This window comes from Astyanax mexicanus, chromosome 1 (genome assembly GCF_023375975.1).
Source record: "Astyanax mexicanus isolate ESR-SI-001 chromosome 1, AstMex3_surface, whole genome shotgun sequence".
Classification (NCBI taxonomy): Eukaryota; Metazoa; Chordata; class Actinopteri; order Characiformes; family Acestrorhamphidae; genus Astyanax; species Astyanax mexicanus.
Window position 1 is genome coordinate 96,796,824 of NC_064408.1, and position 20,107 is coordinate 96,816,930.

At 36.9% G+C, this 20,107-nt stretch overlaps 4 protein-coding genes across 15 annotated transcripts in view; 1 reads left to right on the forward strand and 3 right to left on the reverse strand.

The window, feature by feature from the left end:
- The window catches only part of map7d2b (MAP7 domain containing 2b), a 35,166-nt gene extending 33,979 nt beyond the window's left edge, over window positions 1-1,187 (reverse strand). For 4 of the 7 annotated variants that reach the window (XM_049486288.1, XM_049486287.1, XM_049486284.1 and 1 more), the window contains exon 1: window positions 872-1,187. In XM_049486288.1, coding sequence (XP_049342245.1) covers window positions 872-896 — 25 coding nt within the window. In that variant the 5' untranslated portion in view covers window positions 897-1,187. The remainder of the gene's footprint in view (window positions 1-871) is intronic. The other 3 variants (XM_049486286.1, XM_049486285.1, XM_049486283.1) reach the window with 2 other exon arrangements.
- A 4,796-nt stretch (window positions 1,188-5,983) lies between these two features.
- Window positions 5,984-11,220, reverse strand: eif1axb (eukaryotic translation initiation factor 1A X-linked b). The gene is made up of 7 exons (XM_007248960.4): window positions 11,056-11,220; window positions 8,445-8,528; window positions 8,250-8,353; window positions 7,901-7,951; window positions 7,681-7,762; window positions 7,487-7,578; window positions 5,984-7,399 (listed from the first exon to the last, which is right to left on the reverse strand). The coding sequence occupies exons 1-7, from the start codon at window positions 11,069-11,071 to the stop codon at window positions 7,394-7,396; spliced, it is 435 nt and encodes a 144-aa protein (XP_007249022.1). The 5' UTR covers window positions 11,072-11,220; the 3' UTR covers window positions 5,984-7,393.
- Window positions 11,221-11,456: 236 nt separating this feature from the next.
- Window positions 11,457-16,417, forward strand: si:dkey-226l10.6 (zinc finger and BTB domain-containing protein 24). The gene is made up of 2 exons (XM_007248959.4): window positions 11,457-12,095; window positions 14,182-16,417. Exons 1-2 carry the CDS (start codon window positions 11,805-11,807, stop codon window positions 15,262-15,264), a joined length of 1,374 nt encoding a protein of 457 aa, XP_007249021.2. The 5' UTR covers window positions 11,457-11,804; the 3' UTR covers window positions 15,265-16,417.
- A 1,169-nt stretch (window positions 16,418-17,586) lies between these two features.
- The window catches only part of rps6ka3b (ribosomal protein S6 kinase, polypeptide 3b), a 69,421-nt gene continuing 66,900 nt past the window's right edge, over window positions 17,587-20,107 (reverse strand). For all 6 annotated transcript variants that reach the window (XM_007248954.4, XM_007248956.4, XM_007248953.4 and 3 more), the window contains one exon: window positions 17,587-18,565. In XM_007248954.4, the coding sequence (XP_007249016.2) occupies window positions 18,443-18,565 (123 nt within the window). In that variant the 3' untranslated portion in view covers window positions 17,587-18,442. The remainder of the gene's footprint in view (window positions 18,566-20,107) is intronic.

Genomic DNA, 20,107 nt, shown 5'->3' on the forward strand with positions numbered 1-20,107 from the left:
TATTAATGATTAAAAGTCCATTACTGTTTTAAAAGTAACATGTAAGTACATTATTATGCAACTGTATTATCATTATATCAGTAAAAAAAAATGTTGTAAAATAACAATAATATTATTTATCACAATTATTTCTGGGACATTATCAATCAATAAAAATGTTTCTTGTGACAGGCTTACTTACAACAGTAATTGTGAATCTATTAACCATACAGCCATCAGCTTGCTGCCTTGTCACACCTACAACTATACACCATTTTCCCGTTTGAACAGACAAATATTGTTCTAATATGGTCTTCAGCTTTACTGTATTGGTGTCATACTGTATTGAGACATGAGACATTGTTACATGTTTGCATCTTTATTTTACTCATTCTCCACACAAATTCCATTTTTTATTAAGAAAAATGTGCAATTAGTTATATCTGTATGTGCTTTGGACATTTATGCATGTAGACAGGCATTCAATAGGATCAATTTGCACACCAAAGCTGAAGAAACGGTAAAATAAGGACAATAACTGCAAAGATGTTTTTTTTTCCTGGTAGCATTGCTGCTTTTTAACAGCATAATTTAATTCACCATTTCCCGTTATTTCACACATTAACACTGCTTGGCTCTTTTTGCATTATGGCATTGTAGCGTTAATGAATTGGCCCGGTCCACCTTAAATGGCTCAGCAATTACTGCCAGACTCATGCTTATTGGCTAGTAGCCACAATGTAAATGCTGCACAATTTAAGGTGGAATTTTACAAAATAAGAACTTGAGCTTCTCTGCTGCCACACACACCGACACACAGACACACACACACACACACACACACACACACACACACACACACACACTCTAAATTAAAGATGAATCCTCTTACTTGGGTTCTCCACGACCGTGGCCATGTCCACTTCTTCCGCAGTGAGTTTAATGTTGCGTCCAAACAGAGGGGAGTATTACTGCGCTGACAGCATCGCGTCCCCTCCCGAGCGAGCAGAGAACGACACCAGTATGAAAAACGACAATAACACGATAAACAAAACGACAAATAAATATTTGCTTCTCTCAGAATCGTCGCCGGAATAGATTATCGATGTGTGCGCGCGTGCAAATCAATGCATCGTGCAAAAGGCTCGAGCTCGAGCTGCTGCTGGCAATAAATCACAGCACGTGCCCCCTCCTCCCATCCTCCTATTAAACTGAGTGTGGTGGGAGTAGCGCGTCCATGAGCACGAGCGCTGCATTACATTACGTCACACTACACACAGGGCTATATATGGCAACTATGGCAGCTGATTTTCTCTGCTGTTCCCTGGAGACACAGCTCCAGACACGAGCTCTCCCACCTTCAATCTAATAACGCTGACACATAATGACACATAATAAAAAGGCAGCGGTCAAGATCAGTTATGTGGCATTATTTATTTACAAGACTGCGACTGGTTAGTGGGGCAGACAGGCAAAAGTATTGGGACACCTGTTTATTTATTGTTTCTCCTAGAATCAAGGGAATTATAAATGTTGCTGATTTTGCCTCTACCGTCCTGGAAAGGCTTGGAAGCTTTGATGTGAGGATTTGATTGCATGTAATTCATAAAACATGCATGCAACTATTGTATTGAGCACCGTAATTTCGGAAAACACAGTCCCCTGCTTACCATGACTTATGTTCTAGTATAAAATACAAAAAATATAAGAATGCTGTTTTCTACCTGTAATGCACTCAAAAACAGTGTTCAATAAAAAATAACAATACATTAAATAATAAATTAATATATAAAAATTAAACATAATATTTGTATGTTGTCTGATTATTGCAGTGGAGTCGTTTGTTTAACACTATTATTTTTATTTTATATAACTCAGCTTATGTTTTTTATGTTTTTTATTCTACACACATTTTCATATATATATTACATATTTTCACAAATTACTTCTAATCAGTAAAAAAACTCATAACATAATGGGATAAGGTGTTTTCTCTGACTGTGCAGATTTGTAGTTTTCCAATGCAGTGGGCAGGGCTAATCTGCTGTTTGATTGGCTAATAAACGTCTATTCTGGTGAACAATAGGTCTCATTCAGTGTGAAGTAAAATAATGCACAAGTAAGAAGAAAACACAGCATGTCCATTGCAATGGATGCAGGGTCTGAAAGGGTTAACAGCTCAGTGCTAGGGGCTGGAGCTTTATATCTCTATAGCATGCATCTGGCATTAGGGATGATGCCATTATGTTCATGTGTATCTACTCCAAATTGTTCAGTTTCATTGGCAACCTATCAGTTATTTTTTACAGGGCCTTGTAAATTAAAGTAGCTGAATAAATTAATCAGAAAAGGTATTCACAAACATATAGAAATATTGTGTATCTCCACTGAAAACACTGTTAATAGAATGGGATAATCTAAAAGAGCCACGCAGACCACCATGCTAAATGCCCAGCATCTGCTAGAAGCCTGTAAATCCTCCTGCTATTATATAATGTATAGGGGTGGAACCAAGTTCTCTGGAATGGGGAGGCTACATTTAGTACCATTTGGTAAAAAACTAACAAGCTCTTAGTAATGTCATGTTATTTATTTATTTATTTTGTTTTGGGACACTGTCCAAGGAAGGTTTTTGGAGCACTGTTGTGGGTATTTGATTGCATCAGAGATAAGGGTGTTTAATGATCACCATTATTCTACCTCATCCCCAACTCATCCACGAGATCTGAATGGAGCACCATCATTGTAGAAAACACAGTTCCTCTGCTGCACAGCTAAATAAAATCATATTTATCTGCTTCAAAGAGACCTACTCTACTGGCAATACTCAACTAGAAGGACTAAACAAGCTGTGTTTGCATATAGACATAGTGAATCTTCACTGAAAAGCACTGTCAGTGGAATAAGATAATCTGTTAAGAGCTAAAAAGGTCATAATGCCAAATGCTTAGCTGCTGCTGGAATTCTGTAAGCCTCCTGGCTCTATGTAATGTATAGTAAAGTAATCAGGCTGGGTGGGACTCTCTGGGGGTAGTAAAGCTACCTTTGGGATGAGTTGAAGTGGTACTTGTGATCCTGTGATACTCAAAATGCATGAAGTGACAGATGTGAAGAGGGCCTGTACCCCCCTTTATCTTTTTCAGAGGCTTTAGCCCTATTTAAATATTATTAATTTAATGTATTTATGATTATTATTTATATTATATCATTTTCATAAACATAAATAAACATGTATATCGTCGCTGTCCAATGAAAAACACTTATATCCAGAACAGCTACTTTACAGGAGAGAGAAAAAACCTTGTAAACTTTCAATGGAGTTTCTATTGGTCCGTTCATCAAGAAATTTTGGCACAATCTAAGGGACACTTTTGCCTGTTCAAATTATGTAGTAAACTAAAAATCGACAAAAATGGAGATACGTGTTTTTCATAGGGCAGCGACGATATATAGTTGCCACCCACTCTATCACTAGTAATACTACCAACACTTGAAGGGTTAAGGCTAGCACATGCCTCCTCTGATACATGTGAAGCCAGCCTCTAAACTGCTGCTGATGCAGCATCACCCAGCTCTGAAACATCAGCTAACAGATGCCTGTGCTGCCCAACACCACACTATGAATTATTGGGGAGAGAGCGCCATCTACCCACCCAGACAGAGCAAGGCCAACTTTCTCCTACTCTGGCTGCTGATGGCAAGAAGCATGACCTGGGTTTCGAAAAGGCGAATATTGGAACTTACTGGCAGTGCCCTATTCGGCTGAACCATTTTCTTCACCTAGTATTCATATTATTAATAATAATAATGATAACAATAATAATAACACAGACATAAAGTAAAAAATCTATAGTCAGAAATCAGTCAGACCCACTTGATCTGTTTCCTTTAAAAAATCGCCTCTAATCTCCACAGACAGAGAACCAGTTCATTTTTACTCTATTCCCTGCATACATACTGCTGAATGAACATAAACACACACACACACACACACACTGGACAGCACGTGGGCTTAAAAGACTGAAACGTGCAGTGAGTCAGATGAATAAAGCTTAAAGGCAAACACTAAACTGTACATCACAGTGCAGCCAACACACACACACACACACACACACACACACACAAACACACATGCCTGCACGCATGCCTCCAATCAACTATAAACAGTAAGTGACTAGATAAGACAATTGCATGTTTCCTAAAACAAGAACATTTTTGTAGTTTTTAAATACATAGACTTTGAGTATCAGCAGATGATCTTAAATGACATATTTTATATTTATGGTTATGGTTGTCTTGTCATATTGCATATTTAAGCAATAGAACACTTGCTGGTGTGTTTGGGATCATTGTCCTGCTGTAGAACCCAAGGTCACAAACAGATGGCCAGACATTCTCCTTCAGGACTTTTTGGTAGTCAGTCCACAAGTGATTTCTTGATCGAGAACAGGTGTGGCAGTAATCAGACCTGGCTGTAGCCATGTAGGGCCATGTAGGTTTTGATTCTTTTTGTCCCTTAATTAAAAACTTTAATTAAAAATCTGCATTTTGTGTTTTCTTGTGTCGTCTCTGACTAATATTTAAATTTATTTGATGACATGTAAGAGTGATAAACATGCACAAAAAATCACAAAACTGTAGGTCTTCATGAACTAGAGAGAATTGATACACTTCCATCTTTGACCTTTTCACACTGTAACTGAAAACATCCAATATCCCCAACAAGCTAATTAATCTCTGAGAGTTTGGCATATGATAGCTTAAATCTAAAAAAAACTTTCAAATAGTAATTTTCCATTAAAACTGTATTTTTTTGGGGTAGAACAGCTTTTACTGTATTTAACCATGTGCAGTTATGGGCTTAATGACCTTCTCCTCAGCTGGACTGGAAGGTATAATGAATAGTATGGAAGGAGCTCAGATTAACAACATGAAAGCTACAACTGTCCTAAACTATTGCACTCTGGACGACTTGCATTATTTCCAACAATAAGAAAGCAAGCAGGTTTTGTGTTTTACATCCTTATGATGTAAATTTGCTAACTGTTGTGTATGTAGAGTACAATTTAATAAAACAGTATCAATACAGCTCTCTTTCCAAATAGCATGTTTGAGTAAAAATGCTTAATTGTTCACTGGTCAAACCATGGCTGTCTGAAGCCACATGATTGGCTGGGGGTGTTGAAACTGGCCTGTTTTCTGTTTTACAGCTCTGCTTTTTATTTAGCTGGATCTCCGTTTTAAACGAAGTACATAGAGACATCAGTGTTTGAGGTTCACAATATGTGTGACCCCATTTACAGAATTCTCATTATTGAAGTATTAAAACAGTTTTCTATTCTATATAACAGGGTTTGTTAGTTTATAAAGACTACATCCATCCTCCATATCAGTCTCCTTTCTTTAGCTCATTTAAATATGCATGGAATGGAGATATGTACTTGCTGTTAACCTACGCTGTCACATAAGCATTATGGTTTTAACATGAAGCATATGTGAGATTCAGCACACAAAATAGCCATTGCTGGCACTCAGCATCACCAATGATGGAACGTTATAAAGAACCTCTACCTGCATCTGTGTAATGTATATCTTAAGCCTTAGAGGTTGAGAATCAGAGTGCAAAGCTGAGACTTAATGAGGAACAAGGGAGATAGAAAGCAATCAATAGTGTTTTTCGTCAGACGGCACTGTGGAGGCAAGTGGAGGAGTCGTCATTCGGAAGGTCACCACTCACCGATTAGCAATAGAAGAAATAAATTCACTTCATTATCAGCTGAAGTGGAGCTAAACACAAAAGATGATCTAAAATGTCAACCAGTTATGAGTGCACAATTAAGGTTGGAACAGCAAAGTATATTTATCCATTACATTTTCTTTGTTCAACAAATTACTTGTTTTACCCAAATACTAAAAAGAGTGTGAAAATGTTTTTAGATTACTGGCACTTTAACTTTAAGTTAAAAAGTTAAAAAAAAAGGTAAAAACTCAATGTCAAAGGTAATGTGTTTACTGTTTTCTTTTATTTCAAAATCAAAAGTCTCTTTTTGATCAGAAGCAGCAGAGGAGAAAAAAATGACAATGTATTTTCCATTCAACACTCTGGGCAACCCTGGCATAAAAGTGTCCAATTAATTCTGCAATACTCTCTCATGCAACAGGACACATCCTGTGGAAAAACTACCCGATAACATCCTTCTACATACATACAAAAATATTATTGTCTTACTTTATTTCTAATGTTTACTTTGAAATTGTTTAGAGTTTTTTCAGTAGAAGGAAAAAAATGATCAGTCTAACCACCAATGTCCATTCTGCACTTCGGAAGTGTAACATTTACAATACTTCACACAATCCTGCAGGAGCCTGAACACATGAGCATGAAATAGACATGCACTGATTAGTACTAGCACATTAAGCATCAGCAAAAGAAATTACTGATACTGTTCTGAAGGCTGAAAAACAGGCTGCAATAATAATTTGCACTCTGTTGAAGATTTTGGAATCTTTACTGCTAAAGCACTGCAATGCTGACACTGAGCACTGATGCTGACTTTGATTAGGTAGTGTGACATTATGATCAGTGAAGTTATGGACACTGATGTCCTCAGAACCTCTGTTTTTTTTGTTAGATTGTGTTACAAATGGATTCAGGCTTTAGGGGTCAGACATGCTTGAGCACAAAACACTGGGCTAATAACAAGCCTCTGTGCACAAGCACAGCTTTTTAAAGGTAAATCGGGGCTATTACTATCAGTGTTCAGTATCAGCAGATACAATCAGTATAGTAACAGTGAAGAATCAGTGCATCTCTAGTACAAATAAACTTCACTGATTTTATTAATCGCAGTAGCTCTGAAAAATCAAGACTGTTCATTTGTCATTTCAACAAAAACACAACAGTTAAAAATAACCAGTGATTTAAAGGAAAGGAGAAATGGAGTTTCTCTTACTTTGTCAACACACTGAATGCACATTTAAATGCATCGCTATGTGTCCAGTAGCCTATTAAATTAGATAAAGACACTTAAAAATACAAAATGACAGTGGCGTGTTAAGAGGCATCAACTGTTTCCAGAAAAAGCATTTCTCGCTCTTTCTCGACTCTAAAGAGCTTCTGGACATTACAAGAATACAGACTGCAAGACCAAACATAAAATTGTTCATTTTTATTGCGAATCCAGAGATTCTGTACTTGTAACTATATTCCACTTGATGTGAAATTAATATAAATACATTAAAAGATAACAAAATGTATTGAATATAATGATGCAGTCATGTAGTTAGTGACAGAACCCTTAATCGGTGCCACCTTAGACCTAAGAAGAGAGGGTCGATTCCACTGGGGACATCGTGGGTGTTCTGTTTCTGCAGGCTGAGAAAAGTCCACTTTCCCCACAGCAGCAGCTTCAGATTAGATCTAAAGCAAAGTACAGGAAACAGTGTTACACTGAGCGACTGAACAATTTTTGTCAATTTTAGTAAGTTAAGGCAGCATTGCACTCACATCATCAATGTCCTCATCATCGTCTCCGATGTCATCGAACTGAATTTCATCATCATCTCCACCTCCGAAGGTATCAGTCTCGTTGATTTTGGCTGTGAACCACAGTATTATACCATTAGTTTTGAACAAACCAGCAACAGAATAAATTGACAAGTTCAACACAGAAATTGAGTTTCAACTTTACATATACATACCATGCTCTGGAAGCTCCCCGTAGGCTTTCAGACTTCGGGCCTCATCAGCGTTATACTTCAAAATAACATCTGCTTTATTATCCTATGATTGGAAAGAAAAAAAAAAAAATTAATTATAAATCATATATTCACACACACTCGCACATATCTGGTAAGCTACTGTACACAGTTAATAATGCTATTACAAAATAGGTTCTATTGCTGCATAGTCTATACGCACCTGATAATCCCTCAGACCAATGAGTATAATGTCTGATGTGTTTATCCAAACCTAGAAATAATTCACACAGATTAGAGAATGAGAACACTTGACACACAAGGGAATGCCTTACAGATGCAGAAAATCAATTAAATCATATTTTAACATATAAGCCCAGCCACTGAAAAAATATATATATATATATTTTTTTTTCAGAATGCATGATTTAAAACAACCAACCAACCATTGCCAGTTAAATTGCCCCGTCATTTAAACCAATCCTCATGACTTGGCACAAAAGGCTGAACAGGCTCTTGACAGTGTGTAGACAAAATGCTGAGTAAGCAGAGACCTCCAGGCAGAATTGTACCTTTTTCCGGAGTTTTCCTCGGATGTGACAAAGCCGCTTGACTCCATCAAAGCACATGGCCTCCAACCTTCCGTTTCCCAGCATCTTTATAACCTGTGCATATTCTGGAATAGAGAAAGAGAGAACTATTTATTGTCATTGACCTAAAAAGATGATCAGAGCTTTAAGCTAATGACTGTGAATGATGCAACCCACCTTGTCCGTCCTCTTTAAACACCAGCTCTCTCTTCTCTGACTCGTTCTCATTCTTACCACGTCGCCTGTTCTTACCTCCCTTACCTGAAACCACAAACAATGAAAAGTTTAATAGCAGTTAAAATCACCATACTCAAATACTGTGGACCAAAATCAAATATTGTTGAAAATAAAACTAATGTGCAGATGATTTCATAAGGAAACGTCACTAGTATTTTTAAGTTGCTCCAGTTAGCAACCAAAATCTAATTAAAAAAAAAAGAAAACTTTATTCAGCATCCTTTTAATTAAGGCAAATTGTCTTATTTGTCAAATCGTCACTAGTCTTTATTTACAATCTTTTGTTTTTAAAGAACCTGAGAATGCTAGGCTGTTTGTTATTAAATATTTTATACCATTTATGCAAAAAAGAAACATTTGTTTATTAAAAACTCAGATGTGCTTCATCAAATCATATTACAATGTCAAGTATCACACTGAACTCCTTTAAGATTTTTCCTCTTCTCCTGTGAAGCTGAAATTTTTGCACAACAGCACCAGTTTATCAATTACATTTATATATTTCTATTATATTTAGCAGGTGTGGTAGCTTTGGAATCCGTGTATCATTCGTTCATTTGATATTCAATTGAGAATCAAAATCGGAAAATTAAAAAACCAATTCGTTTTTTCGTTTTTTCGTTTTTGAATATAATACCAAAAAACGAATAACGGCTTGTATTTTGTATTTTTATTTGGTTATCCAAACAAAAATTGGAAATTTAAAAAACGGACCAGGAGCCGAATTTGATTTTGATTTTGAACTTGACCCATTTGTGTGCCCCGGAAGTTACTGATTTGTTTATTCTTGGTGGGTTTCTGTTGCGCGGGAGTTCACTGCAGTGTTATCTACACAGTCTGTATTGCTGTAGGCTTTGGATGGAGTTGAGGATGGAGAGTTTTATCTTGTTCAGAGGAACTAAACGCGTTGCAGTGAAAGAAGACGATATGACAACAGAAAAAATCGGCAGGATCTTTCAGGTGTTTGTCTAACGTTCCGTAGCTAAATGTCATATTTAGTTAATACCTTCAAAAAGATCTTTAATTAGGCCAGAATGTGGTTCCAGTCCGGCCATGCTGCCTACAGCAATACAGACTGTGTAGATAACACTGCAGTGAACTCCCGCGCAACAGAAACCCACCAAGAATAAACAAATCAGTAACTTCCAGGGCACACAAATGGGTCAAGTTCAAAATCAAAATCAAATTCGGCTCCTGGTCCGTTTTTTAAATTTCCAATTTTTGTTTGGATAACCAAATAAAAATACAAAATACAAGCCGTTATTCGTTTTTTGGTATTATATTCAAAAACGAAAAAACGAAAAAACGAATTGGTTTTTTAATTTTCCGATTTTGATTCTCAATTGAATATCAAATGAACGAATGATACACGGATTCTTTGGGTCCTGTTTATTTGTTGTTTGTGGACAGAATCAGCATCCAACTCTGTGTGCTCTATTACAACTGTTCTCCAGTGCAGGGGACATCCTGTCCCTTCAATGATCCCCGGCCTCCAGTACACCTGATCCAGCTCAGAAAGGACTTGATCATTAAAATTCTGAGCCGGATGAGGGGTGTTGAGACAAGGTATGGGAAAAAACTGACTGAAGGGCTACCATGTTCAAGCATTTAAATTACTTAGATTCATATGCCCACAATAAGAAAAAAGTATTACTGACCTGCTCACTGAATTTATCTAATTAAACTTTGAACTTCAATTTTCAGAAATGGGTCTTGGCTCTCATGGGTTAACACTGGCTGGTTGCGTAGCTATATACCTAACTAGCTATATTGCTCTGATAACAACGAATATACAGTATAATCTAATAAATGATAAAGGTATCAACAGTTGATAGTTACACGTTTAAGGTTTACTAGAGGCTACAACTCTCGTCCACTAACTGAAAATATTGATATATAAACTGTAACAGCTATTTAACATAAGATGACCCGCTGTTGTGTTGAATACGGGCAGCGTGAACCAGCAGGCCGGTGTTCTGTCGAGTTGTGTTAGCTATCGATATGCGCTTATCAGTAGTGCGCATGCGCGGACCTACTTATATGTTTTTACGTATTTCTATTATATTCAATTCTAATTTAATTTAGTGCATTAAACAACAGGAACATCCAGTCGTTATCTGATACAAATGTTAAAAATATTAAATATAGTACTTTTTTCTGGTATTTTTATGTGTAAATATACACTAGAGTAGCACGGTTTGACAGGGTACACAGCTCATCAGAACACCTCGGTATCAACCCATAGTCCAGTTATCTCGCTAGGATAACACGGCTAGGCTAGCTAAGCTAATAGCGATAACATGACACATGAAGCTAGCTAGTAAAGAGTCACGACAATTAAACTGAACACATACGCCAGTTCTAACCCCCAGATAATAAAAAGAGCGGTATTAAGGGCGAGCTTGATTGAAATATAGCAAAGTTACATTCTGATGGTATTAACAGTAGCTACCCTAGCTAACAGCAGCTCGCTGGCTAACGGTAACATTAGCTCGCGGCCGACAACAAAAAATATGATTTTAAATCAAATAACATTCCTGTAGAATTTTACCTTTATTCTTGGGCATGTTCTGTACACCTGGGTGTCCGTCCCTGACTCGCGTCCAGACGTGTTGACGTGTTTAAACGTTTAAAACGACTAACTTAGTTAGTTAACCTAGCTACGGTCACACACACACACCGTACAACGAAAAGCCTCGCTCAGCTTTACTGAAACGCGCATGCGCAAAGCACAGGTCTGAAATAATGAAAACGAATAATGAGAATAATTCTTATTAAATGCTGTTTGTTGATGCTTTACTCAACCCACGCAGTGTTCTACACGATTATTTATATTTTAATGTGTCTGACTGTCAATTGTGTGAACGTTGTATTATGTAAAAGTAATTATTTAAAAAAGAAAACGGAACTCGCTTTTTCTCAGAAACTCTTCCTCCTTTCCAGGAGGCGGCGATAAAAGCGGCGTGGATGAAATGAGCAGAGCGCTGAGAGGACGCTGGTAATCTGCAGTGCTTTACAGTATCTCTTTAAAAACACTTAAAATCTAAATATTTCAGGATTTCTCGCGTCTAAAATTACAAACGCATGCAGACTAGATGCACACGCAGACAGACTGACAGTTATTTCAGTATAAAAACTAAATTAACACACTTGATTTCTTACAACACTATTGTTTTTTCTTACTGAAGCTAACAGGCTAACAGTGCTAGCACAGTGTGGGTTTATTCATAATACGCTGAAATAGTCTATTAAACACATAAATACACACACAAAACGCTAACCCACAAGACTTCAGACATCATGGTACATAAGTGTGTGGTTAGCGGGTGCCCAAACAGCTCGAACACTATAATACATTACATTTTGCCTGAAGAGCCGAAAAGGCGCAGTCTGTGGCTGCAGTTCATCCAGAGCAGTAAACCTGCAGGAGAGCTCATCCCTCAGTCCTGTCGAGTGTGTGGAGACCATTTCTCACCAGAGAGCTTCACCCAGCTCGATCTCGGCTTCACCACCAGATTCATATTAAACATCGACGCTGTTCCTACCGTTTATCACAGCGACCGGGCCACAAAACAAGGAGCTGAAGCACAGGTAAGGTTAAAATAGAAAGTATTCACATATTAGAAAAAAATATAATAATGTGTGCATGTCTATTGAGATATACTAGTGCACTTAAAAAAATTGAATATAATTGATGTTACTTTATTTCAAAATGTGAAACCCAAATATTATATAGATGTATTACACACAGAGGGTGATCTATTTTAGTTGTTTGTTTATTTTATTGTTGATGATTATGGCTTACAGCCAATGAAAAAAAAAATCAGTGTCTCAGAAAATTGAAGGTGTGCCAAGTCTTGCTGGAAAATGAAATCCGCATCTCCATAAAAGTTGTCAGCAGAGGGAAGCATTAATTCCTGTAAGAATTTCTAGGAAAACACTACACTGACTCTGGACTTGATGTAACACAGTGGACCAACACCAGCAGATGACATGTCCCTCCAAACCATCACTGATTATCAGTAAATTTTACTTTCATTTGGAAATCAAGGGAAGAGTGGAGAGAGACGCAGTTCAAGCTGCTTGAGGTCTGGTGTGAAGTTTCCACAGTCAGTGATGGTTTAGAGAGTCATGACATCTGCTGGTGTTGATCCACTGTGTTACATCAAGTCTAAAGTCAGTGCAGTGTTTTCCCGCAAAATCTTACAGCACTTCATGCTTCCCTTTACTGACAACTTTTATGGAGATGTGGATTTCATTTTCCAGCAGGACTTGGCACACTGCTCACACTGCAGAGCATACAAATTGGTCTTATATAATATTCTAATATTCTAAAATACTGTGACTTTTCATTGGCTTTTTCCCGTGGCAGTCCTGAGAGCCAGTTTCATCATAATGTTTGATGTTCTTTGTGACTGCACTTGAGAATACTTTCTAAGTCTCAAAGTATTTTTTTTTTTTTCAAATTGACTGATCTTAATTTCTTTCTTTCTTAAATAAATATCAAGAAAAGATAGGGCTAAGGGATATTGTGAAAAAAAATGATCTTAATATTCTTCAAATATATGAAGGAACAATTATGATTCCGATTTTGACTTCTTACATAACTTTTTCTGTTTTTTTTTTATTTGTAAACAGACACCATTTAAAAAGCATTGCATTGAAGATGCAAGCTATGTCTACATTTCATTTCGTTTAAATTTGTGTTTACAAATAGTAAGCAGACCCTTTACATGCAGCTTTTATTTTAAATGTTACCAACATAATCTCCTTGTATTTCAGTTGAGGAAAAGTGTAAAATATGAAAATCTCTGCCATATAAAAGAGTTATTTACAGGTTGCTAACAGAAGCAAATGTCTATCTACTGAGATTCCCTTTGGCAGATATATCTATATGTGAAGATTTACAATCTTAATTACATTTTATTAAAACAGTAATTTGATTAATCACAGCCCAAATTCCAGATGACTACCTATTATAGCTGCCTGAGAAAATGCCAAGATGTGCAAAACACAAAATATTTGTATTGCATATAGATTTATAAATATTGACAGTGAGAAAATGTAATATATCCTCACCTCAGTGGATATAAAAAGCAAATGAAAACATTTGAAAGCAAATCAAGCAGTCAACAATTTCTCACCAAGAGGTATGCTACCCAGAAGTTGCTTCTGAGAGCCCCTTAATAAGGCAAGACCAAGTGTTTCCTAATGATTTACACATATCATTTAGACATAACCGCCTGCTGATTTTTGCTGCAATCCAGATCTATTTTTTTTGTTCATTGAGATCATAGAGCACTATATTTTGGCCTATCTGCTGTCCTGATCTATTTCTTTTAATAAATAGGCAAAGAAGTTGTGTTTTTATAGACGGGACAGAATAGAATCTGAAATACTTAGCTTTGTATCCTCTGTGCCAAAACATATTTGTTTTGTGTTGTAAGTAGGAATGGTAACATTACCAAGTGGTAAATGCTATGCTGCACCACTTTTTTTTAATGTTTTATAGACCAGAAGTGCGGAAATAGATGGATGGAGAGATGGATAACAAATAAAATAAAGCTGTTCATGAAACATATGAAAATTTAATTAAAATCCTGTAAGATGTAAGAAATGTGTTTCATGAAAATATTGTGGTAATGTGTTTCATTATGTGTCCTTTTTTACCTGACAGGCAGCAGGTCCTGAAAAGGAGATGGATGAGTCCTGCAGTATTACCATCAGCAGCACAGTCTCTTTATCCGGTGTGAAGGATGAACCCTTTGAATACGAAGTGAGCCATGTAACGATGCCTGTAGAAGAAACTAAATCAGCCTCCACCAGGCGCAGTGTTAAGCAGGAGGAGAGCCAAAGCCTGTTCACTGCTGAGACATGCTCAGAGGAAAGCAAGCAGCCCCAGGTCAATTCGAAGGCAGATATGAAACGTGAAAGTAGCCGCAGTTCCCTGGGAGAAAGATCCAAAGACAACAAGCGCTTCAGCTGCTCCACCTGTGGGCAGACCTTCCGCAACAAATGCGTTCTTATGGAGCATGAAAACAACCATATGGAGGAGCAAACTGACAGAACGTACCGCTGTAAGCAATGCGGGAAAGGCTTTGAACAGCTAGTCTTTCTAAAAGCTCACGAGAAGGTTCACAAGAGTGCACAGGCCAGTGTCAAACTAGAAAACCCCCCCTGTCCTCCCCGTTTTCAGTATAATCATGCATCTCAGGACATGTATAAATGCCCCATCTGCGAGGAAGTTCACAGTGAGAGATCTGCATTTGCTCTGCACATTAAAAAAGCTCACGCTAGATCTAAACTCATGTGCAGCTTCTGTGATAAAAGTTTTGGGCGAATTGACGAATTTTTCAGGCACATCGACAGCCACATAGTGGTGACCCCATTCTACTGCAGCATTTGCAAAGTGTACCAGCTCAACAAGCAAGGCTACATGTGCCACATGCGCATCCACAAGAAGAAGCCGAAAGATGAGAATGCTCCCAGAAAAGTGGAGAGAAAAGTGAAAGAAACCGGAAACGGGACTAAATTCAGCCAAAAGGAAGTGAATATGAATGAGGGAGAAACCAAGGTGCCGATGCAGACTGAAGAAACCTCAGAGGTAGAAGCAGAGTCAGTGGAGTCAGAGGGAACTGGAACTGTTCAAATTGTTCCAGAATCGAACCTCTCACTGCCATCACCTGAGGAGCTGTCTTACACAGATACCAGCGGTGAGACTGAAGACTCTGACGACTTTGGTGGCACAGATGAGAGATGACCTTTAATCTGACTCTTATTTAATTGGCTCTCATTTACCTATATACTGTGGAAAATAAGTCTTTAAACTTGTACTTCTGTACACAAAGTGAATGATCTATATCCTATATCGTTTACGTTAAAATGGCCTGTGAATAGCCTCTGTTTATCCTTTCCAATCAAAAGGGATGTTTTGTTACGTTTCTCTTAATGCATTTGCCTTTGATTTGATCGAGTCTTGTAGGTTGAATAGGCTGTTATATGTACAGATAATTTCAGGAAGAGGCTCATTTCCATTTATGGATTATATGGACTTGCAAGTGAATGGTGCATTTCATGTCCCACGAATTTTTCCATGTCCCTCTGTAATTACAGAACAAGTTACAGTGTGTGTTGTTTGTAGATTGAGATGTTAAATGCCCCCACAACTTTGGATAAGGGCATTTCCAAGACATCCTTCAGCCAACAATCCATGTTCAATTTACATACTGGAGGCCTATAGCCTGAAAAACTACATTTCCTTAATTTTTAAGAAGTTTGATTCAGTAAACACTGACTTGCCAATGCTTGTCAGTGTATACTGCATCAAACTTCTTAAAATAAAGGAAATGTAGTTTTTAGGTTATAGGCCCTTCCTATATAGGATATATATGATAAGCTTTTACGACCTATATCCTCAATAAAAACTTATAGGAAGTGTAAGCAGATTGACATCCAAAGAAGTCTTTTAAACTGAAGATATTGTTTGCAGAGGCCTGAATTTCACGATAAATGGACCAATAGAACTACTCCAAGATTACCTCGCTATAATGTTTGCCCTTTTAGTGAAACAAGGTCTTGATCCGAAAGTGACGATTTGATTGTTCCTATTATTTCAGAACTAGCTGTTCTTAAAAAAAAACCCGGATTACAGGATGCATGTTATTTACAAAACTGAAATCATGTAATTACGTTGATTGCTTCTATTCCTCTAACTACTGCTGTTTGTGAAGAAGCTGTGCAACAATTACTGTTTTTGTACATGGAAAACTGTCTTATAGTTGTAAATATTGCTTTGAGGATTTTATGGACATTTTTTTAATAGAAGATATATTCTGGAAGCTTCAATACAGTGTAAGAACACTTGGTGAGATGCCTATTCTGAAAACACTATTAAAAGATTTTTTTCCACCTCAGACTGACCTGAAACCGTAATGGTTGTTATTATACAGGGGTACATTATGCTTTATACCCTTTTAAATATAGACTAGGGCATATTGTTTTATTGATGATAACATAGCTTATAATACACTTCCTATTAGATGGAAAATTTACTCAGGCACTCCATAAAAAATGTAGTTTTAATTTACCAGTATACTTTAGCTGATGCTTCACATTGGACATGGTAACCTTAGGATTATATGTAGCACCAGTGCATCCTATTCTATATAAAGTGCTTTTCAACAGAGAAACAAGTTTTGTGGCGCCATCTGTGGGTTGGTGCACCTTAAAAATACTGGGTGGTACTCTTGGACAGCGTTGTTATTATTAAGCACTATTTTTAATTTAGACTACGTTGACAAGGTTATCATATAATCCAATATTATTGTATCCCACCAAATTCTATTATATTATTATATATTAACAGATATTAATAATTAATATATTATAATTACAGGTTACCTACATATTCACTACAGGCACTATATTTCCCACAATGCCCCAGTGTCTTTGCAATTGCTTGGCCAGCTAACCCTTTCAGTGACAGCTTATTTAATTTTTTTTATGTTATTATTTTAAGTAAGTCAGCCACACATCAGATGTATCTTGTAATGATATAGCTCAGAGCTGTATATTTTGGTTATAGCCATTTATATAAGCATATAACCTATAAAATACATATTAGACCATTAAAGCAAAGGCATTAATTAATGTTAGTGTTAGCATTAGTTTAGTTAACTAGTATATATAGCTTTTTAAAGGGGCATAAATATATATTTTTTAATGAGTATGTTGATCTATCAAATGTATCTAACACATGAATTGATTATGCAAAGAAACAAAAACCATAAGGAACTATTTCCTACACATAACAGTAATATTACTACTACGAATATAATTAATAACTAATTATTTACTTTATGGAAAACTTACAATTTTGAAGCTGTCACAATTTCATAGTTTTTAAAAAAGAGAAAATATAAACACATGAAAGAGAAAAAACTACATTGGAAAAGAAAGAACGTTTAAACACATATGCTGAATGCCAGGAGTGGTTCTAAAGAACCCAAATTAACTTTTAAGGAACTACATCCCTTTTGAATTCTTAAACATACAGATCATGTAATAAAATGAGACGACAATGTTGTGAGCATTTGTTACTCAGAGCTTTTTTTTAATAATGCATTGCATTTCATAAACCTGAGTTCTCTAAATATTTACAGTTCTGTGCTGTCTTGTGCTCTGAACCTCTTTTGCGCAGTTGAGCTGCAAAACCAGTTCATAAAGCTAGAACTTGTTTCTCGAGTTGTGGCTCTCTCTCACCACACATACAAGCTTAAAAACTGTTTTCATTCTTTTTGAGATTTGGGCATCAGATCTTCTTAGGACACCTGTGGATAGAGGCCTTACTGAGGCTTCCTTGAAGTGAAGAGACAACAGATGAAAAACTTCAAGGCCTGCTGTCATAGTTTCATCATACCAGAGTAGCTGAACTTGGAAACTGAACAGATTTGAAGAGTTTTTTAGGAGAACGGAGAATAGTTCATATTTCTCAACATCTGATGGTATTTCATATTACACTTGTTCTTCTCTAAACAGCTCACACTCTCTTAATATAATAATAATAATGTCTAAATCTATCAGCTTTATAAAAAGATAGATATTACAGTATGTTACAAGTTTATATGCATTTATGATACTGTCTTGTTCCCCCAAAAATATAGTTCATAAAATGCTCCCGATGCTTTGCTTGTTTTGAGTCTGGAGGCAGCAGTGATTGTACAAGCAAAATACTTAGTTGGTTGGTCCTCTTTGTAAGCAAACAAGGAAGAATCAGATTGTCCACCAGGGGTCCTATGAGCCCACATTTGGACCCTGAATGCAGCTGAACACGACAGCCAAGCTTCTTTAAAGGGCAGGACGACAGGCGGAAGGGGTGGGGGGCAGTTTTCCCACCAGGTGTAAGGTGTGTGGTTGGAAGTGGAGAGTGGGGCAGCGGCTCAGAGAGCTGTGGAGGTCACTTTCTTCACTCCCCGGCGCTGAGCGAGAATGGAGCAGCCTACAGGTTCCAGCACTGGGGGAACGTTCCTGTTCAAGGCAGAGTATGTAGCAGCCATAGCGCCCTGCAACAAAGAAGGAGAGTCAATTATAGTGTATTTATTTTACTCTACAAAAATAACATTTATATAAATACATGGATTTTAGACACAGAACTGACCAATCCATAATCTGCCCAAAAACATGTTAATTCCTAGCATTTGCTTTTGAAGCTACTGTTGGAACAAAACTTTTCTCAAAAACAATTATAATTTCTGTTAGTCAGAAATGAAATGATATACAATGTAAACAACAGCTGGTGCTTTTAAACATAATAAAAACAATACCTAAACTTAAAAAAGCCATAATTTGACAGAATTTGCATGATACATTTAACAGTGGAAAAATCTCTGTTAACTGCATTAGACACAGTGTAAACTTAGTAATTATATATAAAGGTAGTGGTAGTAGAAATAGTAAGTGAACTAAAATCTGGTTGACGCCCCCTCAACCAAGCACTTCCTGTAGCTGTGAATCAGACCTGCACATCATTTGTCTCTCTTCAATCCATAGTATTCAAGATCAGCCTCTGACTTGGCCTTAAGACATTCTCCAATGTTTTGGGTCATTGTCCTGTTGCATCATCCGACGTCTACAGAATTGCAGCTGATGTCCAGACACATCACATTAACCTGAAGAACATTTTGATAAATTTGGGAATTCAACTTTCCCTTAATGACTGTAAGCTGGCTAGGTCCCAATGCAACAAAGCAGGACCAAATCAAGATATTTCCTCCACCTTTCCTACTACAGTTGTTTTTTTACGGAGATGTGCATTTCCTTTTTATGTCAGATGTAGTCCAGCAACAGTTCAACATTAGTGCAATCTGCCCACAAAACATTGTGCCACTACCATTGTGGAGTGTCAATGTGTTCTTTTGAAGACGCCAGGCGTGCAGCAGTGTTCTTTGAATAAGCATTTGAAATCACTTTGTAATCCTTTCCAGCTTTATGTACAATGAACAATTTGTGATTGTAGATCCTCTGAAAGCTCTTTTTGGCACTGCATGGATCACACACATGCATCCTTATTGTGCGGATCAAACTCAAAAACATTCAAATTAGCACTAGTCCACAACTCCAAACTAGCAAGATGCCAGGTATGTGAACACTAGATTCTAATGACCTTTTTTAGGTCATTAACTTCATGTCAAATACTTTTCCACTTTGAGGTTTTAATGACTTCTTTTCTTGATCTTTTTTGTGTTATTTTAGGCACATTATATTTGTTAATACCCATGACTTAGATGAAGATCAGATCACATTTTATGACAAATTGATGCAGAAAACCATGACATTTCAAAGAGTTCACATACTTGTTCATGCCACTGTATGTATTAGGGGTGTGCCATATCGCGATAATATCTGCAACATTTTTGAATATTGTGAATGATATTATACCGTGAAATATCGTGTCACATCACCCACCCCTAATTATCACATTTACTGTTGTTATTAAAAGAAAAATTCACACTCATTCAAATTCATCTCATTTCCCATAATATATTTACTAGAGACTAGAGACTAGATTATTTTACTTTAATCCTGGATATATGGAGATATTTGGA

Excerpts from the sequence above, each read along its gene's own strand:
- eif1axb (XM_007248960.4), bottom strand. Across the intron at positions 8,354-8,444 it reads GTTTAAAGAGGACGGACAAG|AATATGCACAGGTTATAAAG; the intron begins GTGGGTTGCATC and ends TCTCTATTCCAG. Across the intron at positions 7,952-8,249 it reads GAGGAAAACTCCGGAAAAAG|GTTTGGATAAACACATCAGA; the intron begins GTACAATTCTGC and ends AATTATTTCTAG.
- si:dkey-226l10.6 (XM_007248959.4), top strand. The coding sequence starts at position 11,805 with ATGGTACATAAGTGTGTGGTTAGCGGGTGCCCAAACAGCTCGAACACT. Across the intron at positions 12,096-14,181 it reads AACAAGGAGCTGAAGCACAG|GCAGCAGGTCCTGAAAAGGA; the intron begins GTAAGGTTAAAA and ends TTTACCTGACAG.